We start from the raw sequence: 24,150 nt of genomic DNA, 5'->3' as shown, positions 1-24,150 counted from the left end.
ATAGCCTCACTTAAAACACAAATCCATAGGATTCTTCATATTTGGAATTTGACAAAACTAAGTTATCCTAGACTAGTCATTCTTAATCTGTGATTTCTTTCCCCCAGGGAATATTTGGCATTGTGTAGAGACATTTTTGGCTGTCACAGCTGGTGTGTGGGGCGGGTGCTACTGGTAGATGACAGAGATGTGTTAAATATCCTATAATACACAATACTGCCCCACACAAAAAGAATTATCTAGGCCAAAATATCAATAGTGCTAAGTTTGAGAAACTCTACTCTGGAGTAATGGTCCATGTGAGAGACCAGATTCTTGCAGATCCCATTACCCAATTCATCCCAGAATGTGTGCGTGTATGTGTGTGTGTGTGTGTGTGTGTGTCACCAGAACAGAAGGTGGGAGAAGTAAGGAGGAAGTCAGAGTAAAGGACAGGAAGATACTAGCAGAGGGCCATTTCCCACAGCATCTCTGTTTAGAAAACCCTACTTTACCTTCCAACTCTCCAAAAGCCCAGCTCAAGTCTTGTATCTTCTGGGACATTTTCCCTGAGCACCCAAGGATCCAATTTTCCCTTCCTTGACCTCTCAAGATTAGATTGCTGATTTGTAACTTAAATCGTATACATCCAAGAAGTTTCTGCCTTCACATTTCACACATATACTATACACATTAAGAACTGAGCAATTAGGATTCACATCTTCTTAAGGTGGTTTACAAAATGGCAAAGGAAAGTGTGCATTCATGCATTCTTGGCATATCTCTGGTGAAGGCTGTTTTGAAGCTTCTTTTGAAAGTGGCTGCTAATGGATTGATAATTGGTTTCCTGGCTTCCTTAAGAAGTGTGAAGCATTCTGCCAGCCTGTCAACAAAGCATCAAGTATTGTGCAAACCACCATCAGAGTTATTTGTATCTTCCTTCCCGTTGTATCTCTTGTGGTGGAAGAATAACTGGACAAGATTGTATGGGAAATGCTCTCTATTCTTTTGTAAGGAAGGAGGTAAAATGGGCAAAGCTTCTGGAAGGTAAAGAATATATGTAGCCTTGCCAAAGCTTTCCCACCATGACAGCCAGGATGAGCAAATTTCCTAGGCAGAGACTGAACAACTCAGAATCCAATGCATGGTGCTCAGCACAGGGAAGACAGGCAGTCAATGGCTTGAATGGATGGAAAGTGGTATTACTTCCCATTGATTTTGAACAGGGGTCCCTGGAGATGTGAATTAACTGAGGACCAGAGAGTAAGAGCAAAGAAGCTACCACCATCTTTTCTTTCAAAATGTTTTTCACTGTGAGATAAATCATCTTCTTAAAACCCGAAATTAAAAAAAGACTATCTATTGAGCATCTACTACTGTGAGGGCAGCTCAAAAGCCAACAAAATGATTCTGAAGTCTCTGCTTGCTACAGAAAATGTCTTGGAGCATGAAAGAAGACTGTATTTGTGTATTCTTGGCAGGGTAATTCCCTAATAAACAGCTGTTTTGAAGAAAATGTTTCAAGAGAAGAATAATACAATACTTTGCACCTCTTCAGACAACTTCTCAAAGAAATTTAAGCCATTGAAATAATATCCCCAATCCCCTTCTAGCTCTCAATAAGGAAACCGCAAGTTGTTTGCCAAGTATTGTGTTAATATTTATTGTGACTAATGTATTGTAAAATTTAGGGCACTTATGCTGACTTTTGCTAGAGGAGCTTTTGTATGTACATTTATGAGCACTTTGTAAAACACAGAGACCAACCTTATATTTTATATTTTTATAGATGTTTATAGGTATTGTCCCTTTTCTATTGATAACACTATAACATATTTGATCTAGAGTTAAGAGCAGAACACCAAAGTTTAACATTGTCCCTCAATCAAAGTATGACCTGCTCTGTAATGATCCACTTTCAAAGTAGCTTCCAGGTATTTATTGTGGGAAATGTGAGGACTATTTATGTCATAGTGATCTTTTCATATAAATATGATCATAGAGGCTTAGAATTTTTGGAGCCACAATGGAGTGCTACCCTATTGGATAGGTCAGTACATGAAAATCCAGAGAGAAGATGCCTGGCTTTAGTCACAAAGCTGAGCTAGAACTAAGAACCTGGTCTTCAGATTTTGAAACCAAAGTCATCTCAATGTACCAGGCCTTTCTTATCACCATACTTTCTTATCACCAATTGGACTATGAGCTCCCTGAGGGCAAAGCCCAGGACCTATAAAAGCATCAGCTTACCTGCCGGGTACTCAGTAGGGAGTGGGCAGATGGAAGTTCCTCACTGTGTTGAAATGCAAGTGTGACCTGGCTATATGCTGCAAAGGCATGGGGCCAGTTGGCTCCCTCTGGCTTCCTCCATGGAAGCCAGCATCCCTGAGATTCAAGCTGTGTCCTGTTACTTTCCAATGTCCAGACACACTTGAGTGATGGAAGTGCCTGGGGATGTCATCCTGCTCTATCCCAGAATTGTCTAGAAGAAGAAATGCCATGTCGGCTCCCCAGAGTACCTGCTTAGCTTTCATCCATAAGCCTCAGACCCCTCGTCCTTGTTTCAAACCACAGGGAGCACTGACACATACTTGTTGGGACAGACCTGTCTTCTTTCCTTCTCAGCTGTTTGCAAGCAGTGCCCAGTTCACTGGAGGCTGCCGGCCCTGCTTGTGGACACCAAGGGCCTGCTGGGCAGCACTTCAAGGTCTTCTGCCCTTGGTGAAGGTTTTACAAGGATGTTATAAACCTGCTCCTAAGAGCCAAAGGGCCAAGTAAACTCTTGGAGGAATCAAGCAACAGTCCTTCAGCTGGCATTCTGCTACCTGCCTCTTTCAGCTTGGGGGACAGTGAACCTTATCCTGGTCCTAAGAGGCTGGCTGTTTTTGCTTCCCATGTCAATCCTCCCAGCTCTTTGTCACAGAAGCTAGATCCTCCTCCATTTCTCCCTGCCTTGTTTTATCTAGATGGATTTCAGAGATTAAGCCCCCATGGCACCTGGGGCTCCCACTGTGTGTACCTTTATCTTCTCAGGCCCTGCGTCTGCAGAGCCCCGCCCCGTGCACCCGTCCCTGGGCTTGGTCTCTGCAATGGGCAAAGCCTTTGTGTTTGCCTGCCCCGAGCTGCTCCCTGCTCCTCCAGGTCCTTGTGGCTCCCAGCGTGCTATGCAGCTAATGCTGTTGGGCTCTATATTCTAACCACAGTGGGGAGCAGGGATGGGCAGATATCATGCAATTTATTTTTTTTTCAATAAGGGTGAGTTGTTCAATGTGTATTTAAGGGTGATTTGATCTTTAAACCTCTCAAGACTTTTTACATAAATAAACTTAAAAGTCATCAAAATGCTTTGTCGGACAAAGTGATTTTTTTTTTCATTTAAAAAGTATCATCACCATGTTACATCCCAACTCATCAACTCATACACCAAACTCTCAGTCATCACAGAGACCCTGACAGTCTCCAAGGCTATTCCTCTCCCAGCCCTGAGGGATCACCGATCTCTAGCATGCAGAACTCGAGGCCCCAAGTAACCCACTGAGCCGGGTGAAGGATCTGAGGGTCAGGCTGCCTGCCTTTCCCTGAGAGAAGCACATGGAAAGAGATGGAGAAGGTGGAGTGACAAGGGATGGGAGAAGACGTAACAGCCCAGAGAAGCTGGAAATTTTGATTTCCCAATGGAGACCATGTCTGGGCCTCCCTTGGCTACACACAGCCCCTCATCCTTGCCAATCCCACCGTGACTGAAGATTTAAGATGTCATTTGTGCTGCAAAGTATGGTCAGGTCATCCAAGAGGAAGGAAGAAGGGCTTCTTTGTTATCTCCACAGAACAGAGCACTCAACTCCAACCCCTTCCCCAAAAGATCAACAGACCAAAGATAGCTTGATCCCTTATGCCTCCCTAAATCCAATATGAGATGAAGCAATTTTAGGAAACTGTTTATATCCTGGCAAGGCCAGTTTCCCACAGTTACTGGAGGCTGGTGGTGTCTACAATCTTACAAACTTGACAGTCCCTTCCACCCTGCTGGATTAGATGTTGTCAGGGGTGGCAATGAAGGTGAGCAGGAAATGTCTGGGTCTGAGCCTGGTGGGCTTTGCCCCAGTGGTGTCTCCTTGCTCTTAAGGATCACCAAGAAGGGTAAGACGATGTTGAAGAGCATCCCCAAATGTCAGGAGCACTTGTTCTCAGTGCTACAGTCAACATTCCTGCCAGAAATAAGGACCCCACCAGCAATGTTCCGAGGAGTAGAATAAACCAACCAGAGTGCAGCTGTTGTTACAGCCTGCAAGGTTCCCAGGGACGGGGCTCCTGGACTAGCTAGGAAATGGGCCCCTGCCTCTCAGTGAAGACCCTGGCATGGCCTCCTCCCTGCTCACTTACACACGCAGCCTGGCTTCTTAGCCGACCATTGGTTATTCTTTTGGCATGTGATTGCCTTCTGTCCCACCAGCTCAAAGGCGGGCTGGCACTCAAACTTGAGTGTGTCACCGTGGCGAAACCGGGAGCCTTCCCTCCAGCCATATGCAGGTACGCCAGGGTCACCGCAACTGCCCTGCTCGATCTCTGAAAGACAGGAAGATGAGAAAACAGAGACAAAAGTGACTTTACACCTCTTTTGGAGCTGAAGGTCCACATGACATGCTCTGCTGCTCTTCTGCCATAAGTCAGTGCTCAGAGTGACACAGGTAGGATTCAACGTTCTTATAAGGAATCAGGTTTGTGAGAAATCCTGCAATGTCCTGTTTCATCGCAGCATCCTAGGATGAATGGGCTTCCAGCTATCAAGTGCCTGAGACTCTGCGTCCACATAAAGTGTTCTAGATGCTTGGATGTTTTGACCCCTTACCCCTCCCTAAATCCAATATGAGATGAAGCAATTTTAGGGAGAAGGTGGGTCTACATTCTTCACAGGGTACCTGTCCCAGGATCAACAAGTTCCACAGCATTAGAAGTCTTTGGAGACTTCCTCACTGAACCTGACCTTGCATCTGAACTGCTAATGTCACATGACAGATCTCAAGTACAGTCCATTTCTGAGCAGCAAAGGCAAGTCAAGATGACACAGCAGTTGAGGCTTTGCTCCCTGTCTTTTTCCCAAACCAGAGATTAATTGAGAATAAATGTTCACTGCCTGCTGATGTGGAAGCACCTTCATGGAGATGTTTCCTTAATTCAATTTGCAATGGTAGCAGGTAAAATGAAACAAATGACTCATTGAGTATGCTTTGAAAGTTCATTTGAGTCAACAGTGGTGAGTCAGACATGGAGTGGGTTCCCTGAGACAGCTCTGGGGGCCCTAAACCCAGTGGGCATGATGGGCTGGCTACCTCACTGGAGAGGCAGTCAGGATCCAGATGCTTCTGGAAAGGAGTATGTCCTGGCCAAGCCTCTGGAGCTTCCTCTGGAGTCACCTCCACTTCCACTCATGCTGTGCTTAATGCTGTGAGAGATGGACGAGGAGGAGGGGGTGGTGGAGGGGAGGAGAAAGAAGAGGGAAGGAGGGGAGCTCTGTCTCCGGGGAGAAGGGCGTCCTGCAGGATAGATAGGAAGTCATGAAGCCAGTGCCAGATGGTGAGGTGAGGACTGTATGAGTCCTGAGATTTGGCAGAGGGGCCCAGAGTCATCAGGGGAGTTTTTTGGACACTACACAGGATTCTCAGGACAAAGGGACCCTGCCTGTTCGGCAGACACCATCATGGGCTGTCAGAACCACAGTCCCTGAAGTTGGTGTGTGTGATCCTGACAGGGATGATTCTGCAAAGGCTTTCCTACCACACTGTGGGGCTTCTGTGGGCTGGGCAGCTCCAGGCACTGCCTTTTATGGGCGGGCTCTTGACTGTTGCATTCATGTTAACCCAAAACGAAGGCTGCCAGCTTTGTGCTGAGAGCAGGCAGGACAAGGCATTCTATGGCTGGGATTGTGTGTATGTATGTGTGTGTGTGTGTGTGTGTGTGTGTGTGTGTGTGTGTGTGTGTGTGTGTGTGTGATCATCTAAGCTGAGCAACAAGGGTCCTCCCCTTTGTGCAGGGGAGTCTGTGTGACCATGTGCCAGGTGTGAGGCATCTCAAATCAAATGTAAGTCAGCCCACATGTCCCCCTGGCCTCACCCTCTACAAGTACACCTGCTGAAAACATAGCTGAAACCCCTCTGAAGCTGGCTTTGTTCAGGCTCAGGGATGGGGGAGAGGATACACTGAGGCATTCCAGGAACATGGTCCCTTTGCTCCAGGTCCCAGAGCTCCAGGGAATCTGAAGGAAAGAAGAAGGGGCCCCTGTGATAAGTCAACGTGGAGAAGCAAGCAGCAGGACCCACCTGCCTCCAGATGTCCCCAGACATGCTCTCTGGGATGCGAGAGCCTGGGGTGTGAGGGCTGTCACTGCAGGCATTTTGAGACCTGGTGAAAGTTACACAGCATTTCAAGACAGAGCTGGATCCTTCCTGCTGCCAGGGGCAGAACCCAGATATAAGGTTTCCTAGTGAGACCCCACCATTGCTGCAGGAGATATGCATGTGGGGTACGTGTGCCTGTGTTCCTGCCCACAGCAGCTAGTCTGAGGCTGTGACTGGCTTAAGAAAAAGGGGATCCTAAGGGGGATGAAGGAATCTGCCCAGCTTTCCCATTGTGCAGGCACAGCCCTGCGCACATGCCCACATCCACCCACCCATCACTTCCTCCTACCATCATGCAACCACAGGCACCCGCTTAAGCACAATGCAATGAGCACCTACTGTGTGCCAGTTGCTGTGCTAGACCCTTGACATCTGGATACGGTCTCTGCCCTCAAGAAATGAACAGACAAGGAAACAGGTGTTTATGATACAGGGGATTCGTGCTGTGGATGCACATAGGAGAAGCACCTAACTCAAATGTGGAGGATCAGTCTAGAAATAGGGTGTGGAGAGTGGAAGTACTCACCTCATCTACACAATTTCAAGGGGCGCCAAAATCTCAGTTATCATGACAAATAATATCTTAGTGTGATTTTTTTTCTAGAAAATTACAATTAATGCCATAAATCCAATTCACAATGAAGAAAAATACCAACATTTAAAATAAAGCCTGGATCCAACCCTATGCTCAGATGACTCACCTCACTGGTCTCACCATAGTCCCAGCACTGTCAGAGCCTGTCTTTGATTCAAATGTTGATGTGTTTTAACGTGGATATTTTGCATTAATATTAATTTTTTAAAAAAAATTTGCATTAAGTGTTATTTATCTTAATTGCTGAGTTTTTTTCCCCATCACTTAAATTTCGTGCCCATGAGTGCCCTGCTCGTCTGACCCTAGTCCCAGGCCTGGGTCAGGAAAGGCTTCTTGGAGGATGTGGTCCTCCAATAACCCAATAGTTATTGTCACAGCTAACTTTTAGTTATATAATTAAGTGCCTGGCCTGAGCACTTGGGTGTACCCTCACTGAGACAAGAATGCAGAAAGAGGTATAGGTCTGAATGGAGGGTCATCAGTAGGGGATGCTGAGTTTTAAGGTACTAGTGGGACCTCCAAGTGGAAATATCTAGCAGGAAGTGGCTACATGGGTCTTAAGTTCAAGAGAGAAGCCTGATCTAGAAATTCAGCTCATAGATTGTAAAAGAAGCCATGAGAAGGATGAAATGACCCAAGGAGAGTGAGAAGGGATGTTGGTCTAGGACAGGACAGTTAGGGACAATGTAGGGACCAGCAGAATGCTAGACTGGGAGAGTGGGGTCACAGGAGCCTAAAGAAGAATGAGTTCCAAGAAGGAGATCAACAGCCTTGAATGCTGCAGGGAAGTTTATATAGGATTGAAAAACAGGTTAGCAAAAAGAGGTCACATTGATACTGCCAGGATTGTGTGTACTGATGGGGCCAATACCCAACAGGAGAAGAGAAGGTATCACTCTATCCAGAGAAATTAGGTAGCAGCTCATGAGGCCTATGGCCTGGGTGGGAGTGGTTAAAGTAGTTTAGTACAGGAGAAACTTAACCATATTGAAATGCTAGAGAAGAATAAAGGGGTGGGAGGAAAGATGTATTGAATGGCTAGCTGAAGATGTGGAGGAGAAAGGGGCCCCCTACAGGGGCTCCAGAGAAGGAGAGAGACATGGGACCGAGAGCACACTAGAAGCCCAGCCTTAGAGACCATGAGGGATATCCTTCCCTCAAGACTGCAGTAAAGAGGGAAGAAGTGGTGGCAGTGAGTTTTCAGGTAGGATGGCAGGAGACCGAGGGAGATCCTGTGATGACACAGGCTCTAAGTGGAGGAGGTCATGGTCTTTGCTGAAGGTGAGGGACAAGTCATGGGAAAACGACTTGAAGAGAATGTCTGAAGCTGTCACTCTGGAGAAGAGGAAATCATGCCTAGATGGATTGCCATGCACCTCTGGGGCCCACCGAGGGTGCAGATGACTCATTTGTAGGGATACCATCCAGCAGGGCTATATGACTTGTCCCAGCAGCCCTTGGCCACTCGGTTCCTGTAGAAGTAGAGAAAGGGGTAGGAGGATTGATTGAGTGAGGGGGGATTGGGCTTGGAGAAATGGAAGACAATGGGGCAAAGGAGCTGAAGATGTTGTTAAAAAGAATGGCCAAAGTGTTATCCAAGGGGCTTAGGATGAAGAAGGAAAGAGGTGAAAGGAGCAGGGGGCGATGGGGGAAATAGAGGTTGGGAAGGGATGATGGGCGGGAGTAAAGGGAGTGTCATGTGAAAAAGCTGAAGTAGGTGGAATTGAGATTTCAGAGGTGCTTGATGATGAGGTCCAGCTGCAGCCAGGGTGAAGTACACTGAAAGGAAGTGAGAAGGTTAAGGCCTGAGAGGCAAGGTGATGGCAAGTAGGGAGGAGGAGACTAGTGACAGTGATGAGGAGGGGTAGAAAGTGTCAGAGCTGGAGACAGCATAAGGTCAAAGGGGAAGGGGTTTACACATGGGTGGAATGGCATCGGCGAGCAAGCATACGAACCCCTCTCAAGGTGAAGTTCATTGGGTGTGGAGAAGTGAGCTGCTAGCACTGCAGAGGGCTACAGGGTCGTGGTGACCTCATGGAAACTCAGATTCAAGGAAGCATTTGGCAAAGAGTTCCAAGGCATTGGGGGATGTGTTGCCCAGAGAATCAAGATTGGGTGGAAGGAAGAGGAAGAACAGAGCGGGGTGGGGTGAGAGTTTGGGAGCTCCTTCAGGAAGGCAGAGGGGGCTGCTGGCTGGCTTCTGTCCCTTTGACATGTCCTGTCCTGGCCTAAGCCTTCTCTCCAAGCTCAGAGTCAACTCCTGCTGGAAACACAGGGACCAAGGCCCCTGCCTTCCTGCAAAGGGCTCCCTGTGCTCTACTGCCCTGCCTGAAAGGTGTTTGACCTTGGCACTTCTGGTCAGGTGCTGAACAAGTCTGACATCAGAACCCAGAATTGCAAATAGATAAATGGATTTTGACTTGCAGAAAAATCACACATGCAATTTCCTGTTATCTGGTTTAATATAATTCCGTTTTATGAGTGTTTCTCCTGTCTCTCTCCTTTTGCCTACCAAAAGCAAACTGGAAAACATGAGATGATTGCTTCTAAGATGCCTCAGAAGTCCATCATGACTGAGCTCTGCCACTCACCATATTTGCTTCCCCTTTCTCAGCTGTTTTATCCCCATCATCTGTGATCAATCTCACTCTTCTCCCCAGGTTTTTCCATTTCTAATACCAAATTGGAATCGTCTTTTATGAAAATGTCTGTACAGAAGGGACTGTATCATGTGGTTCTATAAATTCACTGACTATTTGATGTGCTCCAAGAGGGGAGGCACTGCTTGGAGGAAGACGAGGATTTGCTGCCTTTCACATGAGGCTGGGAGGCTTCACTGGCTCCTTCACTAACTCATTGTTCCCCTAGCTTGAGCTTCCTCTCCTCTTCCTTTGGCATGACTAACGCCTTGCATTAACAGACTTTGGTTTAAAATGTTATCTCCTCCGAGACATTTTATTTTATTTTTTTTCTTTTATTATTATTATTATTATACTTTAGGTTTTATGGTACATGTGCCCAATGTGCAGGTAAGTTACATATGTATACATGTGCCATGCTGGTGTGCTGCACCCACCAACTTGTCATCTAGCATTAGGTATATCTCCCAATGCTATCCCTCCCCCCTCCCCCCACCCCACAACAGTCCCCGAAGTGTGATGTTCCCCTTCCTGTGTCCATGTGTTCTCATTGCTCAATTCCCACCTATGAGTGAGAATATGCGGTGTTTGGTTTTTTGTTCTTGAGATAGTTTACTGAGAATAATGATTTCCAATTTCATCCATGTCCCTACAAAGGACATGAAGTCATCATTTTTTATGGCTGCATAGTATTCCATGGTGTATATGTGCCACATTTTCTTAATCCAGTCTATCATTGTTGGACATTTGGGTTGGTTCCAAGTCTTTGCTATTGTGAATAATGCGGCAATAAACATACGTGTGCATGTGTCTTTATAGCAGCATGATTTATAGTCCTTTGGGTATATACCCAGTAATGGGATGGCTGGGTCGAATGGAATTTCTAGTTCTAGATCCCTGAGGAATCGCCACACTGACTTCCACAATGGTTGAACTAGTTTACAGTCCCACCAACAGTGTAAAATTGTTCCTATTTCTCCACATCCTCTCCAGCACCTGTCGTTTCCTGACTTTTTAATGATTGCCATTCTAACTGGTGTGAGATGGTATCTCATTGTGGTTTTCATTTGCATTTCTCTGATGGCCAGTGATGGTGAGCATTTTTTCATGTGTTTTTTGGCTGCATAAATGTCTTCTTTTGAGAAGTGTCTGTTCATGTCCTTCGCCCACTTTTTGATGGGGTTGTTTGTTTTTTTCTTGTAAATTTGCTGGAGTTCATTGTAGATTCTGGATATTAGCCCTTTGTCAGATGAGTAGGTTGCGAAAATTTTCTCCCATTTTGTAGGTTGCCTGTTCACTCTGATGGTAGTTTCCTTTGCTGTGCAGAAGCTCTTTAGTTTAATTAGATCCCATTTGTCAATTTTGGCTTTTGTTGCCATTGCTTTTGGTGTTTTAGACATGAAGTCCTTGCCCATGCCTATGTCCTGAATGGTAATGCCTAGGTTTTCTTCTAGGGTTTTTACGGTTTTAGGTTTAACATTTAAGTAGGAATTGATGGGACGTATCTCAAAATAATAAGAGCTATTTATGACAAACCCACAGCCAATATCATACTGAATGGGCAAAAACTGGAAGCATTCCCCTTGAAAACTGGCACAAGACAGGGATGCCCTCTCTCGCCACTTCTATTCAACATAGTGTTGGAAGTTCTGGCCAGGGCAATTAGGCAGGAGAAGGAAATCAAGGGTATTCAATTAGGAAAAGAGGAAGTCAAATTGTCCCTGCTTGCAGATGACATGATAGTATATCTAGAAAACCCCATTGTCTCAGCCCAAAATCTCCTTAAGCTGATAAGCAACTTCAGCAAAGTCTCAGGATACAAAATCAATGTGCAAAAATCACAAGCATTCTTATACATCAATAACAGACAAACAGAGAGCCAAATCATGAGTGAACTCCCATTCACAATTGCTTCAAAGAGAATAAAATACCTAGGAATCCAACTTACAAGGGATGTGAAAGACCTCTTCAAGGAGAACTACAAACCACTGCTCAAGGAAATAAAAGAGGATACAAACAAATGGAAGAACATTCCATGCTCATGGGTAGGAAGAATCAATATCATGAAAATGGCCATCCTTCCCAAGGTAATTTACAGATTCAATGCCATCCCCATCAAGCTACCAATGACTTTCTTCACAGAATTGGAAAAAACTACTTTAAAGTTCATATGGAACCAAAAAAGAGCCCGCATCGCCAAGTCAATCCTAAGCCAAAAGAACAAAGCTGGAGGCATCACACTACCTGACTTCAAACTATACTACAAGGCTACAGTAACCAAAACAGCATGGTACTGGTACCAAAACAGAGATATAGATCAATGGAACAGAACAGAGCCCTCAGAAATAATGCCCCATATCTACAAGTATCTGATCTTCGACAAACCTGACAAAAACAAGAAATGGGGAAAGGATTCCCTATTTAATAAATGGTGCTGGGAAAACTGGCTAGCCATATGTAGAAAGCTGAAACTGGATCCCTTCCTTACACCTTATACAAAAATCAATTCAAGATGGATTAGAGACATTTTCCTTGACCACACATCTTAGATCTTAGACATTTCCCTTTCACTTTTCTTTCTTTGCACCCCATTCTTTTTATTTTTTCTTTTGAGACAGGGTCTTGCTCTGTTGCCCAGACTGGAGTGCAGTGGTGCTATCACAGCTTACTGCAGCCTCGAACTCCTGGGCTCAAGCAATCCTCCCATTTTGGCACCACATTCTTTCCTTTTATAGTAATGATGCCCCTTGTAACTACCCATCTGTTCATTCAACAAGTATTTTATTGGTTACTGTTCTAGACATTGGGGGTATAACAGCGAATAAAAGGATGAAAATTTGTTCTTCTGGAGCTCTGGTTGGGCATTGGGCACAAGATGATTTACCACCCAGCCCCCTCACTCCCACCCCCTAGAATGTAAGCCCCATGAAGACAAGCATCTACTATGTATTTTTGATCACTGTGTTCCCAGTACTTAGCACAGTCCCTGGAACACACAGAATACTCTGAGCTTAGCAGATATTTTGCATGGAAATCGTGCCAAATGCCACACTAAGCACTGAAGGTATAGCGTTGCCTGCCCCACGGCCCCTGCCCCTGGAGAACTAAGAGTCAGGTGGGTATGGAGATAATTCCAATACAAATGACGAGGGCAATGGAGAGGATGTAGACCTGACCACATGACTTGGGTGATAGCAGAAGGGGCAGCTCAGGCCTCTGGCTGGGAGCACTGGACAGGTTTCTTAGAGGTTGTTCAAATCTGGGAGTCAGCCTGGATTGCCCTGTACTTCTCCCCCAGCTCTTCTTAGTCCCCTCCTGTTGACTCCTCCACCCACATACCCAGAACCCTCTGCTCTCCACTTCGTCTCTCCCTGCCTGAGTTCAGCCCTTGCAACTCCTCATCTGGGTGCCAGTAGCAGCCTATGGTTCCCCTGGCTCTTCCTTCTATTTCATACTCTACAAAGGAGCACAAGATCACTCAGAAATGAAAATATGATGATTACCATCCCCTGCTCATTGATCCTTTTACAGCTTCCCCAAATCCACAGACTAAAATCCTAACTCCTCAGCATGGCAGGACCCTTGCCTACCCCTCCCACCCCAGCCTGCTCTTTGCCCATCAGCGACCTTGAGATTTACACGGCACAGCAATGAGTGATCTGTAGGGAGGTGGAATAGTGCAGTGGCAAGAGCTCTGGGATCACAAAGCCCAGGATCTAAATCCTGGCTCCGATACTAAGGAACAGACCTTGGGCATGTGACTTATTTTCTCTGAGCCTTAGTTTTGTCATCTGTAAAATGGGAATGGTAATAATAACAAGGTTGTTGTGAAGATTAAATGAGCTTCTGTACACAAGATAATTGTCAAAATGTCCAGCATGCAGTGTGTAACCAGTGACTAGCCACATTTCCTCAGTGTTATTGTTGCTGCTGTTTGCAGAGCCCAGCCGCCCCTCACACGGCTCTAACGTGGCACCTGCCATCCTCTCTTCCTGAAATGAACACCCTTTGCTTTGTCTACCAGAGAAAGAATCATCTTTCAGTGTTGGTGCAAGTGCACCATGTGGGACCTTTTTTCGAATCGCCCAGGCAGCCTTTGGAGCTCTTTCTCTCTCGCTCCCAGCCCCCTTGGACATTTCTGTTGTTATAGCAATGGGTGCTGCAATTTTGGGCGTGTGTTTCCCACTGTTAATTGGTAAGTTCCTTGAGGACTGAGCCAATGTTTCTTGAAATGCCTATATCCCAGCTTTTCTAGTGAACTGCAAGGCACTTTTGAGGCATGATGGGGGAGGATGGAGGAGAGGATGGAAGGAAAGCAGCAGGAAAGGAGAAATGGAGGACAAGAGCGTAGAGTCTAGGGGAGAGCTAGAAGCTCAGTGTAGTGGGAAGCTCAAGTGATGAAGAGAGAAGAGGCCAGAGAGATGGTTGGAGGGAGACCCTGAAGGGCTTGGTTCGATGAGTAATGTCATTTAAGCTCCATCCTGTGGGTTGTCAGCTCCCTCAGAGCCAGGGGTCGCATCCCTTCCACTCTTTGTATCTCCATAACCAAGCCCAGTGCCTTATGCATACTAAGTGCTCAGACCCGTTGTTGGATCAGCACAAACTCCTAGTGAGTGACCAGGACATCTTCGATGCATTAGGGACACCCTGTGGGCATGCCCAGACCACCTGGATTGCCCCAGAACCACACCCCACTCTGCTTTTCTACTTCTGATTATGCAAAGGGCACCAGGAGGTGAGAGACCCCACATCTATATGTGCACCTATGGGGACTGATGTGTTTTTCTGCACACGATTGCCACAAGTGGAATGGAGGTATGGCTGGATGAAGTGGGTGACATTCTTCCCTCCCCATCTCTTTCCTCCATAACACTGTCATGGGTCTGTCACCAGCCAAAGGAGGCTGGAAACAAAGGACATGGAGGTAGCCTCCAAGCTGTCTGCATTAGCCCCAAACTGAAGCTTACCATTTGCAAAAGCTATGTATTTAGAGAGTACATCTCATTGACAAATTACTTCCTGCCAAATTTTAATGCGGCAGCATCCTCTGCTGTTTGCCAGCCCAGCCTCCAGGGGCTAGAACAGGCTGGATCCCACTGGGACTTTTTGAGAAGAGGCAGCTGCTGCTTGTATCTCACTCAACTTTGGCTCCCAGTGCCTGAAAAACCTTTAGAGGTATCATGGAAACTCAGCGAGCATCTTAGGAACATGTTAGTGATATTCTTGGCCAAAGTTGGAATGTTTGGGCCTTCCAGTTTTTGGGGAAAAGACAAGAAGTAGAGGCGTACTGAAAATAACAGAAGAGAGGCTGAAAATAGCCATGTGCTTGGCATCTGACAAGAGGAAAGGCGGTGTCCTAGAGGGAGTGGTCAGTGATGCTGGTCGCTTGCCCTTGGCCTCCTTTGAAGTCTGCCTCCAATACCACCTCTTCCAGGGGCTCAGCAGTGCCCACCACTGGAGTGAAGTTCTGAAGAAGGGGATGTGGCACTGCCTGCAGAGAGCAAGTCTTGGCCCTCTTCTCCCCAACTTGCTCTCAGACTTTATTTTTACTGAGGTTTTAGCCTCAATCTTACCTGCATGTCAGCTTTCTAAGCCCACCTGTTCCCTCTCTCAAGGATGTCTGACAAACTCTTTTTCATCCTTCAAGCAAGTCTCAGTTTCAGACATCACCTCCTCTAGGGAGACTCCCCTGATGCCCTTGAGCAAGATTCGCTGCCCCTCCTTTGTATTTCCCTGTCTTCTAGCACTTGTTCTATGCTACTGAAAATGGACTATGAATTAAGTGAAGGCAGAGATTGTCTTGCTGTCCTTGTAGCCTCAGTGTCCTGAATGTTGTCTGCAACACATCATAGGGCCTTAGAAAATGTTGAACAAACAGATGAGCTCATTTCTAACATGAGTGCCCTGGACTGTTGGGCACTCCCTCTGCATAATCTCTACTGTCCTGCTCCTTCACGTCTGCAGGGTCCAGGTCCCAGCTTCTTCCTCCCCTGGGCCAGCCTCCCAGACTCAGCATTAAGCTGCCAGATTCCAGACTCCAGCAAGGAAGCAAGGAGACTTCCAGATTGATGCTAAAACTTGTTAGCAAGTTGTATGTAATTTTATAATGTTTCTGGTAAGTGCTAATTGCCTGTTCCTTAAATATTTCTTGTTCTACTGGGAAGCAAAGAAATTGCAACTATGAATGCATTTCCCACAGCTGGTCGCCCCCATGGAGGGAGACTGGCTCAGAGTCCTCAGATATTGACAGATCAGGAGTCCCCTCCCCCACCCCCTGACCTGGGATTGTGACAAGCACAACTGGAGGGATTTCTGGGAAGCAAATGCCCCAATTTTCCCACCAGGCTCATGCTTTCAATGAGGAAGAAAGGATGACACTGGAGTGCCACCTGCCTGCCCCTAAGGTTGTATTTCTCTGCTCAAATTGGGACAGAGTGGGTATTGATGATGATGATGCAGCCAGATGTGCCTAAGGGATGGGTGGAAATGATGGATATGGGAGGTCTCTGCCCTTGGATGCCTTATGCCATCCTATGAGAAACCTGCATCACAGCTACCCGCCCCCCAACCACTGCTCATTCCTGAGTTGAGATGTCTATCCTGTGTGGAACTACCCAGGAGCTGGAATAACAGGGGGTGCTAAAATGGAGGCAGGGGTAATTCTGAAGCTTCGGGCAATGATGTAGGTTGGAAGAAGAGTTGCAGGCCTTGGAGAACAGAGAAGGGAGTAAGCTTCCAACTGAGCATTTACTAAATGCCAGGCCCTATGCTGGGTGCTTGACTATACTGAGTCCTCATGAGACCCTGGAAAGATAACCATTCATCAGCCCCTCTTCACAGATTAGGAAATTCAGTCTCATTGATGAGGAGAGACTGGCACGCAGGGAGTCAAAGGAAGATCCTGATTATAAGCTGGGTTTGCCCAACCCCAAATCCTATGGGGACAATAGAGAACGCATGCGCTCTTGGCATCTGTGCACTAGGATGGTGGTAAAGTGGACCAAAAGGGAACTGAGAGGGTGCTGAGGAGGGTACCTGATTGTGACTGAGTAGATCCTCATTACAATTTAATTCTACAAGCTTTTCTGAGCATGTATCCTGTGCCAGGCACTGAATTAGGCTCTATAGGACTGCAGAGATTTTTGTCTTGAATGGATTCATAGAAACCAGAACTTAGTGGAATTATTATTATGGAGAACTTTGGATGTCATTTAGAAAATGTTATACTTTGGCCGGGCACGGTGGCTCAGGCCTGTAATCTCAACACTTTGGGAGGCCAAGGCAGGTGGATCACGAGGTCAGGAGATCGAGACCATCCTGGCTAACATGGTGAAACCCCGTCTCTACTAAAAAATACAAAAAAATTAGCCGGGTGCCGTGGCCGGCGCCTGTAGTCCCAGCTACTCGGGAGGCTGAGGCAGGAGAATGGCAGGAAACCAGGAGGCGGAGTTTGCAGTGAGCAGAGATCGCGCCACTGCACTCCAGCCTGGGAGACAGAGCGAGACTCCGTCTCAAAAAAAAAAAAAAAAAAAAAAAAGAAAACGTTATACTTTATCCTAAAATCAATGAGAAGCTGTCATTTTTTTTTAACTAGGAGAGAATTGTGCCAGATTTGGATTCTGGGAAGATCACTGCTCCATGTGGCAGATGGGTAGATGGGAGCGAGAGGACTAGAGCCAGCGATGCTGGTTGGGAAGACTCTGCCGCTATTCAAGTGAGAGGTGATGAGGGAGGGACTCAGCTCAGCAGTGAAAGAGAAGTGGGATGTGGAAAACTGACAGAATCTGGGAATGGAGTCAGAGGTGGGGAGAGGGAAAAAGAGGAAGCAGAGATGAGGCCTAGGGATGGGATAGATGGTGGTGCTGTTCGTGAAGATGGGGTACACAGGTGCAGGTCATGGGCGTGGGGGCAGAGATGGTGAGCTTGGTTTTGGATGGTGTTACGGACTGAACTTGTGTGTTCCCCCAACTCCCCCAAATTCCTGTATTGAGGCTCTTAGCCCCTAGTGTGACTGTATTTGAAGATGGGGCCTCTAAGGAAGTAATTAAGGTTAAATGAGGTCATAAGGGCAGGGCCCCAATCTGAGAGGATGGATGTCTAAGAAGAAACACCACAAGGCTCATTGTCTCCCTCTCCCCCTCCCCCTCCCTCTCCCTCTCCCTCTCCCTCTCCCTCTCTCTCTCTCTCCTGTGTGTGCATGCACCCAGGAAAGCTCATGCAAGGCCATGGTGAGAAGGTAGCTGTCTGCAAGCCAGGAAGAAAGCCCTCATCAGAAACCAAATTGGCCAAATCCTTAACCTTGGACTTCTAGCCTCTAGAACTTGGAGAAAACGGGGTACTGTTCTGCCTTCTCTAGACACATGGCCTCCTATTCTTAAAGCAGTACATCCGTTATCTTTACCCCAAGGGACATTGTGGTATGACAGTGTTAGTGTAGGAAAGATGGGCCGGCCTTCCGTTATGAGGTGAACTGTGTCTCCCAAAAAGACGTGTTGAAGTTCTGACTCCAGTACCTATAAATGTGATCTTATTTGAAAACAGAGTTGTTGCAAATGTAAACCACCCAGTCTTTTTTGTTTTTGTCCCTTCCACTTTTGATAGGGAGTCACATGGCGGGGGCCGGGGACTCAACCCACCCACCTTTTTATAGTAGAGGGAGCTCCTCACCAGGAGGGTGTGAGAATGATGGGCTTCACCCCTCAAATAAAAAGTCAAAGGTGGGGTGGAAGGGACAAAAACAAAAAAGTGGCCCACCTAACTTAGCCCCTTGAATTTTCACTGAGCTAGGTTCCAAAGTACTGTGAGGCCTCCAGGCTCCTGCAAGCCTGATTCTGCCTCCTGACACTTCTGGCTCCATGCCCTGCACTGAGGTCTTACAGAGCCACCTCATTTCTCTGGCAGTCTGGGGAGGGAGGGCCCTAGGCGGGGAGTGCTGGTGTAAGGCAGGGACCTAAACCCAGGGCCTATCAGGGCACCTGGAGGCAGATCCAGGTGCCTGGCCTGGAGGACAGGAAATGTGGAAGGTTTGACTGCAGAGAAACTTTGGTGACACCCCCAGGGGAAGGCACCATCTCTATGCCAGGCAATGTGCAAGGAGCTTTGAGATCTCATTTCACTCTTATAACAATACTCTCAGATTGGCATCATTATTTCCATTGTACAAGTCGGGGAACTGAGGCTCAGAGAGACCACAAGACTCAAGCTTACACAGCTGGGACCACACTGGGATTTACTAGGTCTGGTGCAATTTCAGAGTCTCTGCTATTTTCTAGAATCCATTGCCTCTGTGCACAGAACCTGACGTAGTCCCTGTGGGTTTGCTATGTCTCTAAACACCCAGACTCTCCTTCCTAATTTGTCACAGCTCCAAGCAGAAGTCCTGCTGACACCTAGTCCATGAGCAGCATTCACATAGCATATGCTTTATACCACATCCAGGCTGCTAGCTATTATAATCACAGCACCCAGCAAAATATTGGTCACATAACAAAAGCTTAGCCAATACTAGCTGAGTGAAGTGGACAAATGAACTTGTGAACTAACTCCCCAACCTCTGGTGACATGGAATCCAGGCTCATGATACTTGGTCTGTTTGACTGGGGCAAAGCTTTGGCTTCTATAAAGATTTTATAAAGAATTGAAATTATGTAACCTTGGGAGGCTTCTGGTGCAAGGGGAAAATCCATGGGCTTCTGAAGCCAGGGAGACATGGGCTCAAATCCCAGCTCTGCTACTTTCCACACTTGTGTGTGACCTCAGGCAGATTACTTCACCCCTCTGAGTCTCAGATTCTTCATCTATAAAATAGCAGCCATTTTATCATTGTAAGCAATGAATGAGATGAAGTAATGTCTTTCAAGCCAGTGGTTAGCTATGAATCCTCTCTTAAAAGAAGGCTTACAAAGAGCAAAAGAGAAGAAAGGAGAAGAAACAGAGGCAGGGTGGTCAGAACCCTCCATCCTGGGCATGCCCTATCCCACCGTGGAGGTCCCCAGAGGGTACCCCAGGTCTTTGCAAGACACCGTGAAAACCCTGAGATAATGAACATAAAGCTCTGGCACATAGCAGGCTTTCAACAAGTGGTATGTCCCTTTCTTTTCCAACAAAATCACACCAAATGCATCTAATTCCTCTTTCCCACATGAAAGCCCTTCAGATATCTGGACACAGCTCTCAAATCTCCCAAGTCCACTTCTTCCCCTGAATAAACATTCGGGGGCCATCAACATTTCTTACAGGAATTGCCTTAAATCCTCTCCTTATCTATTCCAAGCTGAGGTCCCACATCTAAGCTCAATTCTCTGGTGCCTGCTCAGGGCAGGATAAAGCACAACTAACTTCCTGGGATAAATTCCAGTAGCTAATTTTTTTCTAAGTCTTAAATCATGACTTGATATTTATTCCCACTTTATCTTTTCCTACTAATTTAGTCAACGGCTCTACCCCACCCAGATCTTTCTGCACTCTGTTTGCTGACTGGTATTGTCATCCCTTTCAAGTTCACGCTATTTACATCTTATTCAAACCATTGGCAAAATATGGACAGATTAAGGGCATGAGGATGACATGGAATCATTCCTCCCTGCTTTTGGGAACATTCACTGCTGAACATCCACAGGATTTCTGAAATGGGGGAAAACTTAGAAACTTTGCATCCATCTCCATTCCCCTTTTCAAAGTAGTGAGTGACAGGGCTTGGACCTGAATCAAGGTCTCCTGATAGTTTTGTCTGGTGCTCCTCTCATAGCCCCACAGCTGCTTATGTGTAACTTTATGCACCAGAACAGCCCACTCATTGAACTACCTGTGTACTGGCTCATTAGTTACTCACTAATTGCTTTGCAATTTGTAACATTTCTTATGTTCACATTTCTTAATCTAACCATCTTCACAGGACCCTTGTGACCCAGGTTGTATTATTATCTCTGTTTCACAGATGAAGAAACAGATCTTGAGAAAGGTTCCATGACCTGCCATGGAGCTAGAAAGTGACAGAACCAGGATCTGCACTCAGAGTCTGTCACCCCATAAGTATTTTCTGTCTGTTGTTCTGCCTTCCCTAGACACATAGCCTCCTATTCTTAAAAAATCTCAGTATAGCTGTCATCTTTACCCCAGGAGACATCATTGTATGACAGTGTTAGTGTAGTATGGGCTAGCCTCTTGTTATGGGGTGAACTGTGTTCCCCAAAAAGACATGCTGAAGTTCTGACTTCTGTTACTTATAAATGTGATCTTATTTGGAAACAGAGTTGCTGCAAATGTAATCAAGTTAAGATGAAGCCATACTGGAGTAGTGAGGGCGCTTAGTCTAATATGCTGGTGTCCTTATAAGAAGAGGATAGACAGACACACAGGAAGGTGTGTGATGACAAAGGCAGAGATTGGAGTGATGCAGCTACAGCCAAGTAACAGCAAGGACTCACAGCCACCACCAGAAGCTAGAGAGAAGCAGGGGAGGATTCTACCCAGAGTGGGGGCATGGCCCTGCTGAGCCTTGATGTCAGACTTCCAGGCTCCAGAATGTGAGAGAATAAATGTCCATTGTGTGAAGCCAGCCAGCCCGAGAACACGAATACACCTCCCATGTACCTGTACCCAGTTTCGAAACAGAGTACAGGTCCTGGAGCAGGAGGAACCTATGGTACACTGGGGGTATGGTGTGTGAGCCACACTGAAGGGACACCTTCTCCCCACTCCCTGGGCCCCTGTCTCCCTAGTAGCCACCTAGTCATTTTGAGGACTTTAGGCTCACTTTTGTGACAAAGCCCTTTCCTGATCCCCTTTCAGACGTTCCTGAAAAGATGTCTGCTCCCTTCTCTGTGCTCCCACTGGCACTGTCCAGGCAGCTCTTTTGCATGCCACTTCGTTTGCTTTCCCCTCCATCTCGCCACTAGAGCACAAGTCCGTTAAGACGATGCCTAGACTTGATGTGTCTGTCTCCCTTGTGCTGGTCTAGCATCTGGTACCTAAGAGGGACTTAACAGTAACTTGTGGATGGCTTCTCCTTCCATCTTTGTAGGGATTGGTGTTAGCTGTTATTGGCCAAAGGGGGTTTGGAAGTGCTCAGAAGGGTGATGTTGAGGGTATCTCCTGGGCTCCAGGGTTTGCAGTTCCCTTAATGCCTATTCTAAGCAAGAGATGAAGACTCTTGTCTGCATCTTTCTCAGGCCACCAACAGTGGTGTTTATCTGTTCCTAGCCCTATGCACAGAGTCACTCATTCATCACATGCAACTAAATAGGGTATCTTGGGAAGCTATTTTCCTCTCTAAAGATTTTAAAAACAAGTGAGGCCTCTTAAAAGTCTCCATGAACCATGTATGAATTGGGGATGGAACTGAGGTGTGCATCTGATGCTGGGTGCCTAGCATTTTAAGGGTTTTATCCCAGATAATCCTCAAAACAACCAGAAGGCCCTCAGAACAAAGAGGTGGCTGGGGCTCAGAGAAGTGGAATAACATGCCTAAGGGGGAGGAAGCTAGTGCAGGGGAGAACCAGGATCCCATGGCCGGGCACGGTGGCTCACGCCTGTAACCCCAGCACGTTGGGAGGCTGAGGCAGGTGGGTCATTTAAGGTCAGGAGTTCGAGATCAGCTTGGCCAACATGGTGAGACCCTGTCTCTACTAAAAATACAAAAATTAGCCGGGCATGTTGGTGTGCGCCTCTAGTCCCAGCTACTCAGGAGGCTGAGGCAGGAGAATCACTTGAACCCAGGAGGCAGAGGTTGTAGTGAGCCGAGATCGTGCCATGGCACTCCAGCCTGGGCAACAGAGTGAGACTCCATCTCAAAAAAAAAAAAAAAAAATTCTGACTCCAAATCCAGACCCCAAGTCTCTGACTCCCAGGACACAGTTCATCCGGCTTGCCAAAAGCAGTTACCTTCATAAGAAGCCTTGAATCCCAGGGAACTGCCACTGCCATCAGTCTGGAAGAGGAGCCACATTTGATGATTGGTGCTGACAATGAGATCCGGGACCGATGTACCTGTCAGGCTGGCAGGAGAGAGATATTTAGAGGTGTGCTCTCCACCATGACACCCGAATAGAATGATTGCCTGACCGACGATATTTAAAGGACTATCCAGGATCCAGGCCCGCTCGGGCAAATTCTGGGCCCCACTGTGTTTCTGACATTGGATCCCACCAGCATGCTCTCCCTGTGCTGGGAAGACTCATCCTGTCCTCCCCTTGGCCGTGGGTAGAATCTCATGGGTTGAATCTCAACTTTGACTCCCTAGCCCTGACCCTTGGGCTCACAAGGGAGATATGTGTCCTTACTTGCTCAGGTGACAGGGATAGTTGGAGCCAAATCCAATCAAGGGGGAGTCTACATTCTTGCAACTTTTGATCTCTTGTGTGACCTGTATTGCTGAAAAGACCGCCCCCACCCCCACCTCCTTGCTGTCTTTACGTGGGTTTCCCCTCACAGAAACCCATTTCCCCAGTTGGAACCCAAGCCATTCTTTCAATGAGACATCTCCTTCCATTCCAGGATAAGGAACAAGGCTTAGAGTATAGTCATTATCTGAGGGCCACATTCTTATTGAAGAAGAGGGTTTAAGCATGGGTGTGGGTGTGGGGGGCAGGGTTCAATTCAGAAGCCCAACCCCAAGCATCTACCCATTAAGATACTGTGCTTATCAATTTCCTACCCATTATCTCATTTAATGGCCCTGTTGCCAGGAAGGTAGGGGTTGTCATCCCATATTACAGATGAGAATATGGAAGTGCAGAATGGGCAGTGGCTTCCCCAAGGTCAACCTGATAGAGTGGCAGAGCCAGGAGTCCCCTGTGCAGGCTGGGATTTCCAGAAGAAATCCAACCTCATTATTTTGTTGAGATCAGACAAATTACCAGCACAGATGGAGGCAGGGGGTTGTGGAGTGGGCAACTGAACTAATGAGTCCTAATCTCTGCTTCACTCAGGGTCTCAGAGCTTGGGAGGCTGTCGAGTCGGCTGCAGAGAGGTCATCACACCATGGGGGATACGGAAGTGGAGCTGGGATAGAGCACATGGGATCCAACAGCCTGGCCTGTGTGACGTCCCTGAGCCTGGGCTCTGACAAGCTGAGTAAGGATTGTGGCCAGGCCAGTGCTGGCTCCTGACTCTGGGGTGCCGATGAGCAAGGGAAAAGGCTGGGACCCCTGCTTTTCCTCTGACCCAATTACAACACCAGGCTCTGAGTCCACCATTAATTTGCTGTGGGATCTTGGGCAAGTGGTTGAGCCTCTCTGGGCTTTTTCACTCTATGTTAAATGAGGGGATTGTATGGTATGATCCTCAATAGCCTTTTCAAAAGTTCTGCTATTCTAAGGTTCTCTCTATGTCAAAGCACATTGGGATTGTGGGAGGAAAGAGAGCTAGGATCCTAGTCTCTTGGGCACAAAGAGCTGAGGCACCATATGGGTCAGTAAACTAGGACAGAAAATGAGTGATGGGGATGCACCAAGTGAGGGGGAGAGGTAAGTATGATGGTGAATTTTATGTGTCAACTTGACTAGGCCACAGGGTACCCAGCTATTTGGTCAAACATTATTCT

The 24,150-nt window shown here is 46.9% G+C and overlaps 1 protein-coding gene across 1 annotated transcript in view; it reads right to left on the bottom strand.

The window, feature by feature from the left end:
* CSMD2 (CUB and Sushi multiple domains 2) overlaps nucleotides 1-24,150 on the bottom strand; it is a 664,918-nt gene that overhangs the window by 255,593 nt on the left and 385,175 nt on the right. The window contains exons 12-13 of the mRNA XM_054497047.2: nucleotides 22,491-22,603; nucleotides 4,363-4,545 (exon numbers count right to left, since the gene is read on the bottom strand). Of these exons, the coding sequence (XP_054353022.1) occupies nucleotides 4,363-4,545; nucleotides 22,491-22,603 (296 nt within the window). The remainder of the gene's footprint in view (nucleotides 1-4,362; nucleotides 4,546-22,490; nucleotides 22,604-24,150) is intronic.

Source organism: Pongo pygmaeus, chromosome 1 (genome assembly GCF_028885625.2).
Source record: "Pongo pygmaeus isolate AG05252 chromosome 1, NHGRI_mPonPyg2-v2.0_pri, whole genome shotgun sequence".
NCBI classification, from domain to species: Eukaryota; Metazoa; Chordata; class Mammalia; order Primates; family Hominidae; genus Pongo; species Pongo pygmaeus.
This window is presented reverse-complemented; position numbering and strand designations above follow the sequence as displayed.